General features: G+C 30.4%; 2 protein-coding genes across 2 annotated transcripts in view; both read right to left on the bottom strand.

The window, feature by feature from the left end:
* Positions 1-3,695, bottom strand: part of LOC105623598 (sodium-coupled monocarboxylate transporter 1-like) — a 6,298-nt gene extending 2,603 nt beyond the window's left edge. The window contains exons 1-7 of the mRNA XM_012204986.1: positions 3,658-3,695; positions 2,076-2,235; positions 1,723-1,788; positions 1,313-1,432; positions 909-1,063; positions 594-734; positions 416-524 (exon numbers count right to left, since the gene is read on the bottom strand). Coding sequence (XP_012060376.1) covers positions 416-524; positions 594-734; positions 909-1,063; positions 1,313-1,432; positions 1,723-1,788; positions 2,076-2,235; positions 3,658-3,695 — 789 coding nt within the window. The remainder of the gene's footprint in view (positions 1-415; positions 525-593; positions 735-908; positions 1,064-1,312; positions 1,433-1,722; positions 1,789-2,075; positions 2,236-3,657) is intronic.
* A 5,258-nt stretch (positions 3,696-8,953) lies between these two features.
* Positions 8,954-13,993, bottom strand: LOC105623588. The gene is made up of 4 exons (XM_012204977.1): positions 13,780-13,993; positions 10,579-10,644; positions 9,520-9,677; positions 8,954-9,259 (listed from the first exon to the last, which is right to left on the bottom strand). The coding sequence occupies exons 1-4, from the start codon at positions 13,991-13,993 to the stop codon at positions 8,954-8,956; spliced, it is 744 nt and encodes a 247-aa protein (XP_012060367.1).
* Positions 13,994-18,756: the final 4,763 nt, after the last annotated feature.

Raw genomic sequence — 18,756 nt, 5'->3', positions numbered from 1 at the left:
GAGAGAGAGAGAGAGTCGAAATTTTAGTTCTACTTTTCAGTCTCTTTCAACTTCAATTAAACCTTATATAAACCTATTTTGATATTTAAATAATCAAATAATACCTCTTTTAATATTATTTAATCTATAGCTTCTATTTAGAAAACTTCTTTTGAACTTAAAAATAGGAAATTCTATTTACAGACTCAATATAAGAGCTCAATTCATTAGATTGAAAAAAAATTAATCTATTAATCTATAGAGTAATAAATCTATAAAGAGTATCTAGAGTAATAAATCTTATAAATCTATAGAGTAAATACGTCCTAATTGTAAATCTCTAGAATCTACATATGCCCTAAAATTTCAATTCTAAAAGGTTTAAAGTAAAGATCAAAATTTCGACTCGGGTTACTTCACATCGAGATCATTTTACCTTTGTTGTAACAGGGTCGCAGTCATAAAAAGCCGCGTAAATGACGATTCCTGTGTAGCAACATAACGAGACAATGCTGACTATGCCTACGGCCATTATCATAATCGCCCTAGATATAAAAGGAGATTAAATGAATGACATACGCCGCCGTGCGTCATGATGCATTTCTCGGACTCACACATTAGACTTCCTCAAGTTTGGCATCGCTAGACACCGCTGCACCATCGCTTGGTTCACCGAGCATGTGGCCAGCCAATTTAAATAATTGCCAACCACCACGCCCCAGAAAGTGTGCCTTATCGTAGGATCCAAATTCATGCTGATTAAAGTAGGAAAAGGAAATAAATATCATTTATTGCTCGATAGTTAGGAACTTCATAGATTGAGTATAAAAATAAGCATTGCGTTATAATAGAAATAATTTTCTATAAGATATACGATAACGATAAATTAAATTAATTATAAAAATGTATGAAGAAATTGCTGCTAATACTTGAAGAACTCAATCCTCCCGGAGTCGACATTTCTTTTCCACACCTCCGCTATGCCACCGGCTCTGGCGGTGCCAAGTATAACAACGGTGATGACGGCACCGAACATCATCGCCGTCTGAATAGTATCTGTCCAGACGACCGCCTTCAAGCCACCCTAAAATGCAAAATCACGTATTTTATTATTACTGATTATCTTGAATTTTATTGTAAGTAATAATATACTATTCTATTTCTTTAACGCTTATTATATGACGCTTATTATATGATAATGTATATTTTTATCTCACATTTAGCGTTGGAGATAAAGAATAATTTCTATCGATTGCCTCTTTTCTTACAAAATAAATAAAATAAAACATCTCTGCATGAAATCAACTCTCAGATCTATGAATTATGTTCTTACCAAAGTCGTATAGAAGATACACACGGCACAGACTAGTAACGCGATCGTATAGAGGTCCATTCCGGTCGCCTGATTGAAGGCTAGCGCCGGCACGTATATCACCAGCGGTATGTAAAGCAGCTACAAGCGCAAAATTGCTCAGTGTGTTAAATTGCTTGTAAGATCGGCGCGTATCGAGTTCAATACTTCGAGGAATCCTCGATATGTAAAAATATAGATTGCATGTCGAATATTGCTAATAAGAAGATTTAGTAGATACATATATATATATATATATATATACCGATTTTAAGAAGAGATTGGCAAAAAAAATATTCATGTTCAAACACAAGGAAATAATTCTGGGCACAAACTTATTTTAAATTATTAATTTAAATTTATTTACGTGTATGTAACAGAAACAAATTTACCATTTTAATGATGAAGATAAAAGATCCCATGAGTCTGACCACTCGATTGAATCTTAACTCTAAATACTGCAAAAAAAAAGATTGTTATTCGTTAAGATTTCTTGTTATACATCGAAAAATAGTTTTACTAAAGTATTATGTCAAAATAATTTATGTAACGTTCAAACTTATTGTTAGAATGTTAAAATTATTTATTTTTGCATTATTATGCTTGAACGTCCTACATAATTATTTTAAAAGTCTAATAAAAAATTATTTTTCAGATCGGTATGTAGCTAAATTTTTAATTACTTTATTTTTTAGCTGCTTTACTTCAACAAAATCATTCTTTCCGTTTAAAATTATTTACGTACCTCATAAGAAGACGTAATTCGGAGTCCGTAAAAAACCGGCAGATACACGATCGCCATTGTAATGGATACAAAACTATCTGCGATCACGACACACCATAATTGCGTGCCGTAAACGTACATTTCGGCCGGCAATCCCAACATTGCTATGCCCGACACGTAGCTGCAATTTTAAGAGGCTGTCCTTAGAATTATTCGTAATCATGCAGCATTTAGACAATGCAAATTTAAACGTCACTAATTCTCAATTTATTTCTAGCAAATGGACAATCACTCAATTTAATCGTAGCGAACATAACTTTGTGAATTAAAAGTAAATATACAGGAGAGACAAAGAATAATTTTGTCTCATTAAAAAAAAAATCACATTTTGCGATTATCGATTATGAATGATTAAAGTGTTAATATAATATACATATGTAATTTTAATTTTTATACATTATAAGTTGTAAAATAAAAATTATGTATCTTAATTCATAAAAATTACAATTTTACAATTTTAATAAGGAACATATGCTTAAATCAAAAGTAAACCAATTTGCAAATAGCAGTTGCCATCAATAAAAACATTAATGGCTTCTGACGAATATAGGGTGCTCTTAAAACGAATTCTTATCCGGATTATTCTGACACGTGGACTATTAATATTTAGATCTGAACTAGTGAACCTTGACGGCCAATTGAATTGAACACCTTATGAAACATCACCTTAGATGTCCTATATGTATATTTTCACAGAATAATTTTTCTACCAATATCCTAATGCTCTCATATTCACTAAGCTTACATAAAGTTAGATTGATTAAGGCCAGATATACATTCAAAAAGTAAAAAAATATTTTTTCGAAAATTATTAATTTTATTCAAACAGTAATATTAGTAAGAGATACATAAAATTTTTAATTAGAAACAAATTATTAACAAATAGCACAAGTACTAATAGCTGTGGATATTAGTGTCGAACTTACCCATAGTAATAATAGTTTACTTTTCAAATTTAGAAATTTGCCATTTTATCAAAATCGGTTACGACAAAAGATTAAATTTATTAATATATTTTTTTAAGAATTTGTTGGGTATTTTGTTTCAACTATATAAAATCTATGATAATTATTTGTATACTATTAGTGCTAATAGTGTAATGATACTATTTTTTTTAAATATTTTTTATTAAAAATTTTATGTAACACTTACTCGCTATATTCTTTACAGGAAAATCTCACTCTAAAGAGTAAAATTGAACTCTTGGAAAAGAATTCACTATTAGAATGAAATTCACTCTAAAAGTTTTAAAAAAATATACTAATATACATGTAATATTGATCAAAATCCTTTTTGAATAAAGTTTCTGCAAAGTAGTAGTTTCTGCAAAAAGAAATTATAAAAATAGAGGCATCTTTTTAATCTTTCTGGATATATGAACTTCTTAAATAAAAATATTTTCATATATTTTTCAAAGCATAAAAAGATATTTTGATGTCTCAGAGAACATATGTTTTTAATTATACACTTTTTCGATGCTATGTGGTACAAGATTTTAACTAAAACTTAAGAAAAAGAAATAAAAAAAGGAATAAATCTTTACCTTGCTATCAGTGACATGCTTATCGGAAATACAGACATTTTTTGACCGCCTACAAGATATTCTCCCACGGCGTCCGCCTTTTTCCTGGACGCATAACACTGATAGATGCCTACGAGGGCAGAGACACCCAGCAACCCGACGAATACAATCGAATCAACCAAATCAAATGTTCGCCGGTTATCCGTCGTATCCATTGTATCACAGGTTTGTTTCGTCGAACAAAAATTATTCTAACCAGATATTTTACAATCGATAAATTTTGGATTTTGATGTCACCATTACGATACTCTTTCGATATTCAGTACTCAATATACTGAGCACATTTGTAGAAATTTGCAAATTAGAACAGAAAATTAGTCGTAATTATTTCCTGTCACGTGCGAGTTCTCCAACATCCCACAGAAATCTGGCAAATGTTAGATTCACATTTAGTGTAGATTTGATATTTTAAAAATTATGAGAAAGAGAGAGAGAGAGAGAAAGAGAGAGACTGCGAAATTTTATATGAAAATCAATCTATTCACATGGATTAAATATTTAACTCTAGGAGCTGTTAGAGATAGATGATATTTATTCTAAATCTGTTCACTTCATCATAAATTTTATATAGTTACACAAATGTTCACGAAACTATCACGTTTTTATAAACTTTTAATAATTGCGGTAAAGAAAACGATGTGCTCGTTAAATTCTTCGAAATCACATGGAAGCGCGAAAAATGAATTAGAAAAATCACAGTCAATGAGACTGAAGTTAAACTCGATATTTTTACGAAAGCCGTCGTTTTGATCCCTTTGATCTCCCGTGATTACTGTGATTTCGAGATTGTGCGACGACGCGGCGACGAGATTACGGATACGCTTCTTCTGCACACTCTACGAAATGTCTGTGACGGTGAAAGAACGACGCGTCAAACGCAGCTTCACAGGCCACGATTGAATAATTGCGGATTCTCCGCCGCTCCGTTGCTCCATATGGCCCTCGACTACCGCCTTCCGTAATGGTACTTATATGAGCATGTAACAGTCGATGGACTTTTCGTAGATCACTTTCGTTCCGATCTCACTTGTATTTTCGTCCGATCCTTTCAGTTCTCAACTTCTTTATTGATTGAAAGAAGAATAGAAAGAAATCTTTTAAATTCACGAATGTTTCAGACAAAATGATTTTCATCTTTTATAGTAACATACTTTCTAAATTTTTTGGAGTAAAATCCCACACGTTAAAGAATGAATATCGAGCTAGTCTTGAAAAAGAATGACTCAATTTTTATTCTTTAAAAGTGTAAAATTCATTCTAAAAGTTTTAGAAAGTATGAGAATAATGTTTATTATTGATGCACACAGTTATAAATTCGAAGTATTTAATTAAATTATCCGTTAGAAGATTTTATACAATTGAAATCAGTTATAAAATGACATTTAGAAAACTGTCTTTTATTCCAAATTTATTAAAATAACGGAATAAAAGGATACAGTGGAAATGCTGGAAGCGAAATAATATTTCTGTATATATTCGTTAGTATATCTAAATTTTTATTTATACAAAAGACAAAGTTGCTGTTGCTCAACAGAAACATTTTATTATATTTCTTTGAGCTTATTAGAGCCAAATAAAGCTCACGTAGCTCACGAAGAATTACAGCATTACAAGTAAATATAGTAAAAAAAGTTTACTCTCCATTATTTTTAAGAGCGATACGGTAACAACAATAAACATCCGATATCCACTCAGGATACAAATATACTTCGGTATCGGTAACATATGTGTTTTTCGAGAAAATGTAGAATGGAATGTATATTGCGTTCACTTCCCGTAATGACTGATATTCATGACAAATTCATAACGCACAAATACCTTACAAATATCTTACTACCATTATAGATAACATTACACAAATGTTGTAAATTGTCCTTTTGACGATTGTTTAATATCGCGATCAAATCGCGCATTGAAATTTCTTTATAGTGATGTAACGTAGTGGATGAAATGATTATATTTAAACTATCTGTCGATACTTATAATAATATCTTTCTAAAAAATCGGCACTTCTGATGTACATACGTAAAGTATGTATATAACTCCAGCATGAGTTTCGTGTAATGTTTTAAATTGTATAGTCATTATTTATATAAAAACAAAAAATATATATTTATAAAATATTTAATATATTATTTAAATAAAATATATTTATTGCTCGTCGTTAATTTATTTATGATTAATTTGAGATTTATTGAGTTAATATATACTTTATATATGTACATATATACTTATAGAATATGCACGATACATATGTATATTGATATACATAAAAGACTTCGTCTCTTTATTGTATCCATATTACACAAATAAATTTCTGTATATCACAAAATGTTTCAACATCGAAAAAATTCGTCGAAAAGACACGCTATAATAATCTATTATTTTAATTAATATTCATCTTACATTGCGTTGATAAAGGCACGCGTCAAGTCACACAGATATTTATATAACAATATAAGAATAAGTACGTAATCTAATCAATATGAAACACACTAATATAGATTCAGAATAATTAATTCGTACACACCAATGCATTCGTCTAAAAGTAACGTCACAATATATTCTATATTATTATCACGCGAAAAAGGTTCAGTATTTTAAAATTAAGATAATAACGAACTATAGTTCTATGATATTTTCTGAAGCTGAGAGATTAGAAAGATTAGAAGTGACAAATTGATCGGCTGCTTAAGTAATGTCACCATCATTATTCATAATATTCCTCTCAATTATTAAAACAAAAATTAAATTGACTTTTAAAATAATTTTAAAATAATTAATAAAACGTTAAATTATTAAAATTATGTACAATTCTTTTAAGCATGTTAGAAGGAAAGTTAAAAAAAATCTTGCTTGTATCAAGCTGATCAAGCTATCTAATTTTTCTGATTTTTTTCTGATTTTCGTTTATGTTTCTATGTCTATATATTTAAAGGCATTAACAAAACAGACTGTTAAATAAGAGTAAAGTATTTGCTATATGTATATACAGTTAATTATCAACTTGAAAACTTAATGCTACAAGCTGCACCTGGGCAAAGTTAATATCTTCGTTTCTGGAAGACGCTGATCCACTCTCAAAGAGAATCATTTAAATAAAAATGAAATGAAAAGTGCGTTATAATGTGTCGTTAGTATTTGACTAATCGCTAAGAAGTGAATCATGTATAAATGATTAAATCTAAGGTCAGCAGTTGTTGCAACACGAAGATGAAGTATTTTACATTAATACATATATATTCATAAATTCTTTCATTTGATTGTTGAAATAGTCATTTTTTTAAATCTCATATTCTTTGATTATAAAATTAATTGATAAGTATATGAAATATAATTGGAAATTTTATAAAGAATTATTAATTTTCTCTCTGTAATAAATCTTTATTAGTCTCTAGAAGAGATTCGGAAAAAATAAGTAAACTTGAAACTTTTTAAATTAATCTTTTTAAATTAATAAATTTCTATATTCATTTGAAAATTATTAAAATTTGTTAAAATTTTAAATTTAAAATATAAATTAATTTAAAGCAAAATTTATTTAAAACGTTATTAATGACAATTTACAAGTTTGAGCAATTTTCTCATTAAAATACTCACTTAAAATTGAGCATTAATCAAATACTTTCTCCCAATCGATAAAAATAAAACATTCTTTGGGAAGTAAGTGATTATTGAGCACATTTGCTTTGAGCAAATTGTATTTGTATGTAAATATTTTTTAAAATTTTTATCAAGATTAATGGCTATTATTTGAATTTACATTGCCGCGGAATTTCACAAGAATGCATTGTGTCAGTTCACCGCGGTTTGCAATAAAATTGTTATCGATTTCCCTTCGTTCTTGCGTGCAACGTCACTGACCTATGCAATGTGCGCGACCTTATACGCAACACGTTTGCTCGGAAGGCCTTTCATGGACGGAATGGCTGATAAGGATGCGATTTCTTAAAATATTTATTATTAAAATTCTAAATGGACGCGCGCTGTGCATAATACAATAAAATTTATGTGCTCTTCAATCGTCGATCTTTAATGCGGGCTATTGATATAATTTTAGCGATTGTAAAAACACTATGAACAAAATTTCGTAAAAAATATTGAATTTTTTTTTATTAATCATTCATTAATTTCATCTGTAAATGGAATTAATTTAATCACAGTAAATATCAATGCATAAAGCCTTTATTAATAGAAGATAATAATTATAAAATAAACTTAAAAGTTTATTTAAAGAACTAGCAAAAAGGATAACTTTAGGGACACTTACAGCTTATCTAACAGACGAAGGTATTGGAGTTATTATAGTAATTTCACGGAATCTAATGTTTCACCAGCAGTTTAAGATCAAGAAGATAAAGTCGAGAAGATTGCACCGCGCGCGTCTATGTCTCGCGAGCATGTCGCGTTAATAACTATTTAATTAAGTCACACAGCCGCATGGTTCGCGGAGGCGTAACACGCATTCACGAGTCACTCCAAAACTTACGTTACTATATTATAACTATACAAGTGATTAAGACAACGTTTATAGTCTCGATGTAAAAGTTACATAAACGTTATTTTTCAAATACTTCTTCCATCAAAATGTAATTAATACGTCGAAAATGAGCCATGCACCAACAGATCATTTCTCCAAGTCATCAAAATATCAGGAAATCACATGTTTCATGACTTGGCGTTTAATGATTCAGGGATTATCGAGAATAAAAAATAATTATGTAGAAATATGATTATTCTCTATGATCTGTGGTCATTCATAGAACTATCGACTATGAATATCATTCTTAAAAACTGTTCAACGTACGTAAAATTGCGAGAGCATTTAAAAAAGACAAAACGATACATTGAGTGATTTTTCATTGAGTAATCGCTCATACATTCCAATATGTATTAACAATGTAGCTCGAAAAATTGTAAAAACGCGAAAAATTTTATACATCTCAATGTATTCACAGAACAAGACAGAATAGCCACGTCACATTTTACGCCTATACGCTTCGCGTACACCTCCTCTTATTTTCATTTTCCTGTCCACTTAAACCAGAATTATCGAAGTTTCCGATAAAGAAATCTTTTCCTCAATATTCTAGATATGTATATCTTGTTCACTTTTTCATAAAATGTATTTTTAGAACAAGCAAATATTTATTTTCTCAATGCTTTTCTTTTTTAAGTACCTCAAGATTTATACTTTTTCAAGTAAAGTCGAGAATGATCCTGCGTACATATATTCTTATCATAAATACCCATAATCTTAAAACGAACTCTCGCGAGCCTTCGTCTTAAGTTGCGCGGAGTCCGGGCTCGGTGTCATCGCCGGATTATCGTAAGCATAATCGAGAGTAGTATCCTCGCTAGCATGCCGTCGTGAGAGAGGAGTGCTCGTGGTGTTCGGTGTAGTATTAATCCCATTACTATTACTATTACTACTACTGTTATTATTCTCGATTTTGGATTCTTGTTCCACCGTGGCACTTATGCTTGGTATAGTCAACTTGAGACCATTTTGTTTATTGGTCGCGGCCTCGACGTCATCTTGCACTTTGTTCTTATTAGCCTGCTGAAGCAACAAGATAATTAAGACGTCATAGTACTCGCAACTGTCACGTAAGAAATCATTAAATTTGTCGTAATTGTCGCTTGCGGTTTTAAAAAATTAAAATAAGAAAATATAAGAATTTTTTATCATTTTTGCGTAGGGTAATTGTATTTGTTAAATTGATAAATTTTATTTTATTTTTGCACGTTTAAATTATAAAAAAATCTATCGTAATATCAAGAAAAAGTTTTTTGAAAAGATCTATTCTTGTGGATTCTCACCTTCACTTTTATATTCTTTCGAAATATAGTTTGTAAGGACTCTTGAATCCTTTTCCATCGTATTAAGGTCCTTGCCAGCAGATACAACATTCCGAGCAGTGAGAAACAGGTCAAAATCGTTGTGATCACGAATCTAAATTTAAGCCTCTCGATCTCCTCTGTAAAAGAAAATTTTACGGCTAATATAAAAATTTTCTAAGGATTATTGAAACAGTTAGTGCGACATATTCGATCTATTTTCGAAACCAATTTCTCACATTAATTATAGAAATTGTTATATATTGTTATATATAAGAAATATTTGTTATATATTAATTTAATATAAGAAATTGTTATATATAAGAAATATTAATAATGATGAATTTTTTTTTCAGAAAAAGATTATTTTTTAGATAATATAGTCATTAGAAATTTTTGCGCATTTAATTTCACACATTAACAAATAGAATATAAATAATTTGAAAGAAACTGGGAATTAATTATTTATGTGATAATCGTTTATTATGCTTCGTAATACATCGCTGATTTTAAGAAAGACACAAGCATATCTAATATCTGTTCTCGTTAAATCCTCGAAAGTGAAAGTTGCGCATGTTCCTTTAAGTAAAGTATATTCTCTTATATTAGAAAGGAAAAATCAACGTTAGTATGAAACATTAATATAAATATGTATAAATTGCTTACAATTACTTTTTTCTAATCGCGAATTATATAAGGCAATACAAGACATAAGACTAAAGATAAAATATTGAAATTTCCTGAATATTTTGAAATTATTTGAAAAAGTATTTATATAATGTACCTTGACTATAAATATACATGAAAATTTATACTTCTAATAATATAAGTAATAAAAATAGTTACGAGACATTTGCAACAATAAATTACCGGTTTTCGCGACTGTGTATTAAGCGGTACTCGCGCAAGAATTATAAGCCGAGTGACGCTTGTGCGAGATTTGCGTCGTTGAAATCTCCGACTGGTTCGACTTCTCTCAAGACGTGCAGTACTTCGCAATAAAATTATGTGCATATTCTATTTGCACTTGAGCCCACTCACCTCTGAGATCATCGTACTGTCTTGATTGATCCATGCGTTGAATATAGCGCTGATCATGAAGATAAACTGAAATTAGAAGGAGCGACTAATAATTAATATAATATTTCGCGCATTCGTACTGTATTTATTGGGTAAACTTATCTAAAATGTATTCGAGATATTTCAACATTAACAATTTCAACATTATGAATGTTTTATTAACGTTTCTTGTTGAGATTATCAAATATTTATTTAGAAAGCGTTACGAAAAAAACAAATTATTAGCGACGCTACAAACTCGAAGATTTCTCCAACTATAATTGTTTTACAACTATAATTGTTTACCATTATTATTAGATATGTGAGAGAAAAACTCGATGATAGTGTGTGTGTGTGTGTGTGTGTGTGTGTGTGTGTGCGCGTGTGCGTGCGTGCGTGCGTGCGTGCGCGCGCGCGCGCGCGTGTGTGTGTGTGTGTGTGTGTGTGTGTGTGTGTGTGTGTGTGTGCGCGCGCTCACATTAAAGTCGAATCAATTACAGTTTTAAGAATAACAGTTATTATAAATATGGTGTATATCATATTAAATACTATTGCAATAATATTTTAATAAATATAATATTAATACATATTACAATCTTTATTAATAGTATGTTCAAAAATATAATATATATAGTTCTAAAATAAGAAAGGTAAACGTTATTAAAAATTTGCGTAAAAAATATATAATTATAATTAGAAATATCTAACATATAAGGAAATTTTAGATATATCAGTTTTATTGACATACTTAGACATTTATTTTTATTTTCCGTCGGAATTTTTCCCTGTATAATCTACTCCTTCCGAAAGCAAATTAAAAAAAAGTATAATTCTATAAAATTAATTCAACTTAACGCGCAATCGATCTGTCTGCTACTAACACACTTCAACATTCGTCTTCTCCGCTTCTTCTTATTCGAATCAATCGTATACCTCTCAAAAAGTTCTCGCGCGCTTGCGTAAGGCTGCAGAGTCGGTCGCGATAGCAACTAACAGCACAAACAATTCCGACCTACGGTGCTTAGCACGTGAGAGTGCGATTATGTCTTATGCCGACTATAAATGCAAGATGACCCCGTTCCAAAAGAGAAACGAATCTAGACCTGGGACGATGTTTACATGGATCGATTCACGAGCTTTTAGTCGTGTTGGATAAAATTTGCAAATAAAGAAAAGAATACTCTGAACTGAGATATTTAATCGTTCAGAATAATATCAGTTATCAAAGATAAAATTATGTGGTACGCTGTAATATTTGAATCATTAATTGTCGCAATTTTGAAAAATGATTTATTAGAATTCCACAAACATACAAACATTACAATTTAGAGCAATCTTCATTCATCGATTACAAATTTCTTGAATATCCTAGAATGAATGTCTTTCCTAAAAAGAATGTCTTTCCATGCATGTCTTTCCCAGTTCTTATTTCATTGAACATTTTTACGTTTATTACCCAACACACAGAGTCAACAAATTCTCCCCCAACATAGAAATCGTATATAAGTCCGAACTGAGTTTACCGACATAATGTAACCGGACACCATAACGGGTCTCTCAATGGGGAACCAGACGCGGGCCCGACAGAACTCTACACGGATAATTTCGTACGAACCAGCTACACACGTCAAATCAAATCCCCTTTCCCCTTTTCCTCTCCCCGTCAAGCAAAAGAGCATCCTTTGATATAAAGGCAGAGAATTTCATTCTTCGCGCGTCCCAAGAAGGAGCGAAGCCGCAGTTTCTCCTACCTGTCGGAGCATGAAATACATCTCCCCTTCCCCATTACGGAACCGATGTTGAATACTAAGCAGGAATGGAAGAAAAAAAATGACGAAGAGGAGGATAGGGAGGGCCCGAGGAGGCTGAAAGAAAAAGGACGGCGGAGAGGCCAGAGGGAGGAAGAAAAGAAGCTAGGTGACTCATCGACCGCGTTCGCGTGTGGGAAGTCGGTAGGAACAGTCAGGTGCAAAGTCAACGGACCCGAGAGCCCGGGTTTGGTTTGCTTGCTCACTACGCTCGGCAGAAGTGAACGATGGCACCGTACCTACTTGCTATCCAGTTTCCCGTATGCGTGAAAACGAGAAATCAGGACCGCGATACATGACAAACGCTGGATAAGAGGAAAAATCGTATAAGTAAATTCAAATTCGCAAAATATAGAACGTTAATTTTTCCGCCGATTAAAATTTGGACACTTTCATTACCGATGTGCGCAAATTCTAGTATTTTGTCAAAGATATTTTGAGCAAAAGCTAATTGTAAAAAAGACTATATTTTATGTACATTTTAACCCTTACGAAAAAATACACCGAACTAGGCATTGGCGATCCGAAATAACACTCAAAGTGTTAATCTTCAAGAAGATTTATTTGGAAGATTTATTTAATTAACACTCAATTTAAATCTCATTTCGGATCGCTAACGCCTAGTTCGATATATTTTTTCGTAAGAAAATATTTAAAGCGAACTTTATAATCGATTGACTGAAATTACGCAATAAATTTAATTATGATTTTAAATCGCAATGCGCTTTAACAGTGAAAAGATAATAATCGTACAATAATACAAAAATTATTTTGTAAATGCTTTTAAAATGCTTATTATGAATATTCAATTTATCCTTCTAATATCTTTCTAATTGTAAGATGCTATGAGCATCAATATTATCATAAATTAAATTGCTTGTCAATTTAATTTATGATGTTATTACTCTAATTATTAAGATTGCGTTTCAAAATTGAAAATTAAATTCGGCACAAAATTTGCACGATTACACGGAAAGAAAAAATTTACTATGAACGCTAATCTTACGTCATAATGGCAAATTCCATTTGCAAATATAGGGATCGCAAATTATTTGCAGGTCTTACAAATATTTGTCCTTTTTTGTATTCGTTACAAAAATTATTTGTAACAAATGCAAAATATTTGCCAAATATATAGCAAATTTATTTGCTATAAACAGCAAACAAATTTGACAATTAAACTTTGCAATTCTTTTGCGTTCATAGCAAAATCATTTTTCTCGATGTAGATATGAATATAAATTTACACTGAATTATTTAAGCAGATCCAGCTTAACCATTTAAAAGTTTTCATTTTCTAATTGTTGAATAATTAATAAATCAACTAATTGTATTTTCAAGGTTTTAATCTTTTACACAAAAACTTACTACTCACATTGACAGTCTTTCTTGCACTCGTCTGGCTGATAATTGTGACTCGTGGCGTTACATGCATCTGCACATGGTTTGCAATGCAGATCGAAGGGGCTGCAATACTGCGAGATGTTGCAAAGTATCTCGCCACACCTGGTACCCCGAGGATCGAGGTCGGCTAGCAAGACATTAGCCAAGACGGATAGAATAACGATAACTGACACTATCAATGTCATGCTGTTTACAGTCACCTCCAGTAACACTTAATCGAAGCAATATTGGCTCTAATGCGCAGCGGATTTAATCGAATTCGCCAACCGATTTGATGTTCTTTCTTTTTTCTTAATTGTCCTTTTTGCTTTTCTTCTTCTTCTTCTCTCTCTCTCTCTCTCTCTCTCTCTTTCTCTTTATCTCGAATCACGGATCTAGGACACAATCGTGACTCTCTCCATAGTCGATGCTTATGATGATCCTTAACGGCACTCGAAAAGTATACATCGATAAGGCTCCATGTTCGTGGCGCTAAAAGCATTATGAAGAGACATCTGTTATATATTTGATTTGTAAATATTATTTTCTAAAGAATACATATATAATAAAATACTACAAGGAACTATATATTTTAATGTAAAAGAATCCGTAGTAATGTCAAAAAATCCGTTAGACGATATAATTATAAAATCTGTTACAATTCCAAACAAAAAGACTTTACGATTTAATTACATTCTTATATATGTCATTCTTTAGCGAATGAAATAATACTAACAGTAATACAGTACATGTATGATGGAATGTAATCTGCAATTTTTAAACATCTTGATATATAAAGACAACCAGAGTGAGAAACATAATCTAGTTCGAGTTCATGCACGAAAAGGATAGCTTTTTATTAACAAGTTATTAAAAAATTTATTTAAATATTGATCTGAACATAATTTTATTGGATTATCAAAATATAATTATATTTTGATATACTAAAATATTTAAAAATTGGATACTAAAATTGATATAAAATTGTTGAATATCTTATTGTAAATTGTAACTTCGAATAGTAACTTTCGAATATACAATTCGGTTTAGTAATTTAGACTTTAAATATTCTCGTGTACTTTTTAAAAATATATTATTGTTAAAAATATATTATTGTTAAAATTAAAATAATTCCTCAGCAGTCGCTATAAAAAAAGAATAACTTTAATTTAATTTATATAAATTGTGTTTAATGTAATTGCTAGACGAAAAATGTATAACTATCTGATTTTGAGAAAGGTCGCAAAGGAATGTAGAAATTCATTAGCAATTCGTACAGTTTGAATATACAGGGTTTATTAAGGTTGAATCGAGGATTTTTTTGAATAGAAATGTGTTTCGTTTCATTGGTTTACGTCCATTGGTTACGTCCGATTTCATCGAGAGATGCGTCAATACCTGTGAAGTGGCATCACCTGTACTTTTCAAACACCTGTGTTAACGCATATGCGAGCGCGGTTGGATGCATCAAAATGGCCTCCAGTGTCATGCAACAGCGGAGATACTTTCGCCTATCCACTGACAACCTCGTTTTATTGTCACATCATGGATTATGTTTTGTAAATTACTTGCAGTCCGTCGTTTTTGTCATGTTTCTTTCGATTGCGTGACATTTACGTGATGTTTGTTTAGAGGATTATTTTTTCAAAGTGAGTAACATATTTTCAATAGTGTGATAGTCACGATGACATTATTAAAAAGTGCAATAAACAGACAAATTTATAAATAGAAAACATTTCATCAATCAAAAAATGAATTTCAATCAATTAACGGATAATAATGAGACAATAAATACTGGATACTTGTAAGACATGTAATCCGCAGTCGTTTTCGAAATAAGATACAATATAATGAGAGACTAATATTCTCAGGGCCACAGCATATCGCGTTTGTGACTCACTCGTCGTATCAACCAGCGAGGTAAACGCTTGCTTCGTTTCCTACGTAACGGCAATGGAAAATTGCTCTCTCACGCGTAACAAGCGATTAGCTGTCGATCAAAGTTGCTAAGACTGAATTATTTTAATGAGCCGAAATATTTCATCACAATCTTATTTTGACGCTCATTTTATTTAAAAAAATTTAAAAAACATTAATTAACATTTCAATCTTAATTAAATAAAATATCCGAAATCTTAATTAAATGTTCAAGATCGATTATGTCAATTTTAGAATTATTTTTTACGTGCTTGCAATTTAATGTAACTTAAACATTGTTAAATTCATTGTTAATATCAAATTTATTTTCAATTTCCTTTACATCCAATTTGAATTATTTTTAACTGTTTCTATAGCTCGCCATTGTTTCTACTCAATATATTGTTAATTTAACTAAAACAATAGAGTTAAACAATTCAACTCAAGAATAGTATTACATTTAACATAAATCTAGTTTGTTATTTACTAAGTGTATATGTTAGTATGGACATTATGTTTACTTTGTAACTACAGAAATAGATAGATTTACACTTTAAAATTACGGAAATGGATTGTGTTTTACATATGGAAATTAAAAATAACAAAATGTTATTTTTTAATTCAAGAGATTACCATTGCTCCTTTGATATCCATAAACAATATACGTAATTGCAAAATTGAAAAAAAATATTCGAAATGAAAGTATATTGTATCACAGTTGATAACGTCATAATGTTTAATAATTGCAACATTGCAATGCGTCAAGCGATTATGATATGTCCACATATATACACTCACCGATGTTTTGGAAGATACACGATCGTACGTGCTTTTCTTTCGCCATTATTATTACGGCACATCGCGTGTCTTAACAGATTCAGTTATCGGATATTATATATATATATATATATATATGTTTTGAAATGCATAACTTTACTTGTGATCATACGGATGTACATTGTAACGCAAATGCTTGTTACTCGCTGCGTGGGATCAGTAAGCGCTGTGGTACATCTGGTACCGAATGGAACACAATACGTCTCGACGCACAATGCTTTAGGGTGTTGCCTGGTGTTGTAACAAATGAAAATCGAATGCGAACACATGGTGCAATCAACTCAAATAATCGTACAAAATAAAGCAATAGCAAAAACTATTTAAAATGAACAGAATATGAAAATGATAAAAGTGTTAAAATTATTGTATCGTTTATTTATATTTATATTTCGTATAACATACATATGTATTTACGATAATTTTATAAAATATTTCTCAAACTTCAAAATTCTATTGTTTTGTTTTGCAGAAAATAATTTCAAATAATATCAATTAAAATCAATTAAGTCCCTGAATTTCAAAAGTTATATTCTCGGGAAATAATAACTGACGTATTTTATTCAAATACTTAATGAGAAATGTAGACAAAATAAGAAGTGTATTTCAGTATTCCTGTAATATTTGTCAAATATGAATGAAGAAGGTAAAAAAGTTACAATGTATAGATAAAGAAGAGTTTATGCTACAGTTTGTGCAAATACTATTTTTATTTTCTTATTTGATGCAATACAATTAAATAAATATTTTGATTTATGCGATGTATATTAGGTTGGTTAGAAAATTCGTGCCGATTTTTTAACACAAAATTATATTTACAATATCTTCAACAAAAATTAAAAAATTTAAATTTAAAAAATCGGTTTTGAAGCTTGAAATTTCTATTTTCGAAAGGTTACTATGTTTTTTGAATTTCTGTAAGTTTGGTAATTGTTACATACAGAAAACTACGAGCTGAAAAAGATGGAAAATTTTCTTCTAACTTTGAGTCTATCTATCATTTGCCCAAAAACAATTTATGAAAATTTTCGGCTTTCCATCTCAGTAAAAGCTTAAAGTTTTCCTTACAAAATCGTTTTTTAAAAATGTTCTTCAGATTTTTTATTACTGAGTTATCGAGAAAAATAAATAAAAGGTGCACTTTGATTATAATCGAGCTCATAACTTTATTAAAACTTTATTAAAAATCATCATATTGCAATTTAAAAAACCAATTTTTAAAAGTAAAACTTTGCTCTATTGAGTATAATACCAACAATAAATATATTCTATGTACAAGTTTGAGCTAAAAAAAATCGGCACAAACTTTCTGACCAACCCAATATATAATTTAGATTATGTCATAATATGGCTACAAAGTAAAATAAATAATTAGAATGACAATATAAAGTATATGATTATTTCGTACTGGAGAATATATTTAATCATTATATGTTCGAAGATTAAAACTCATAATTTCAAATAGGAAAGCTTTTTACACACATATACACAGTTAATTTTTGAAAGAAAAATTTCTTATATTTTTCAAATTGATCAAAATTTCATGAATATATATTATATATTAATAGGTACTATTTAAAAAAAACTATATTATATGTAAATTGATTTCTGTAAATTCTTTTTTTTCAAAAAATTTATTTATCATATATATAAATAATTAATAATCATTCACACATTTAAATCCATCGTATTTAAAGAATTTCAATGGCGATGTCTCTCAAAATAATTAAGAGCTACTTTATTTTCTTCACGATGCCTGTCTCTCAATATTATTTTAAAACGTTTATTTATCGCATTCTCACACGTTCAGACAAGCTTTCAGGTCTACTTTCCATTAAGCAATATCTCGATCTTACTGTTTTTAAACGTTACAATCTACAATAACGGAAAACGTTGCTAAGTATACCTTGCTCGAACTCTGCATCGAGAGACGTTTGCCATGGAAAGTCGGAATAGAGAAGTCAGAGGTAGGCGGTGGACATGCACGGTCGGGACACAGGAATGTTGCTTGACTGGTTCACGAGAAGGCTTTTACGCATGGCGAACCCGAACATCGTTGATATTCGCTCTTAAACTTCGACTACGATCAAAGGAATGAATCACAAATCAAAGTCGTCTATCGGATATTAAATAGCGTGATGTGATCGATTATTCATATAAGTGAGAAATTGTATGCTGTAATAGCATAAGATTTATGCTATATTGTTGCAGAAATTTC

The sequence above is a fragment of the Atta cephalotes genome (genome assembly GCF_000143395.1).
Source record: "Atta cephalotes unplaced genomic scaffold scaffold00059, whole genome shotgun sequence".
NCBI classification, from domain to species: Eukaryota; Metazoa; Arthropoda; class Insecta; order Hymenoptera; family Formicidae; genus Atta; species Atta cephalotes.
Note: the sequence above shows the minus strand (reverse complement) of the source record. Positions and strands in the feature narration are given on the sequence as shown.

What these genes read in the sequence shown, in the direction of transcription:
- LOC105623588 (XM_012204977.1), bottom strand. Translation starts at nt 13,993, where the DNA reads ATGACATTGATAGTGTCAGTTATCGTTATTCTATCCGTCTTGGCTAAT. An exon ending in ACAGTACGATGATCTCAGAG is followed by an intron (nt 9,678 to 10,578) that starts GTGAGTGGGCTC and finishes TTTCTTTTACAG; the next exon opens with AGGAGATCGAGAGGCTTAAA. An exon ending in GAAAGAATATAAAAGTGAAG is followed by an intron (nt 9,260 to 9,519) that starts GTGAGAATCCAC and finishes TTGTTGCTTCAG; the next exon opens with CAGGCTAATAAGAACAAAGT.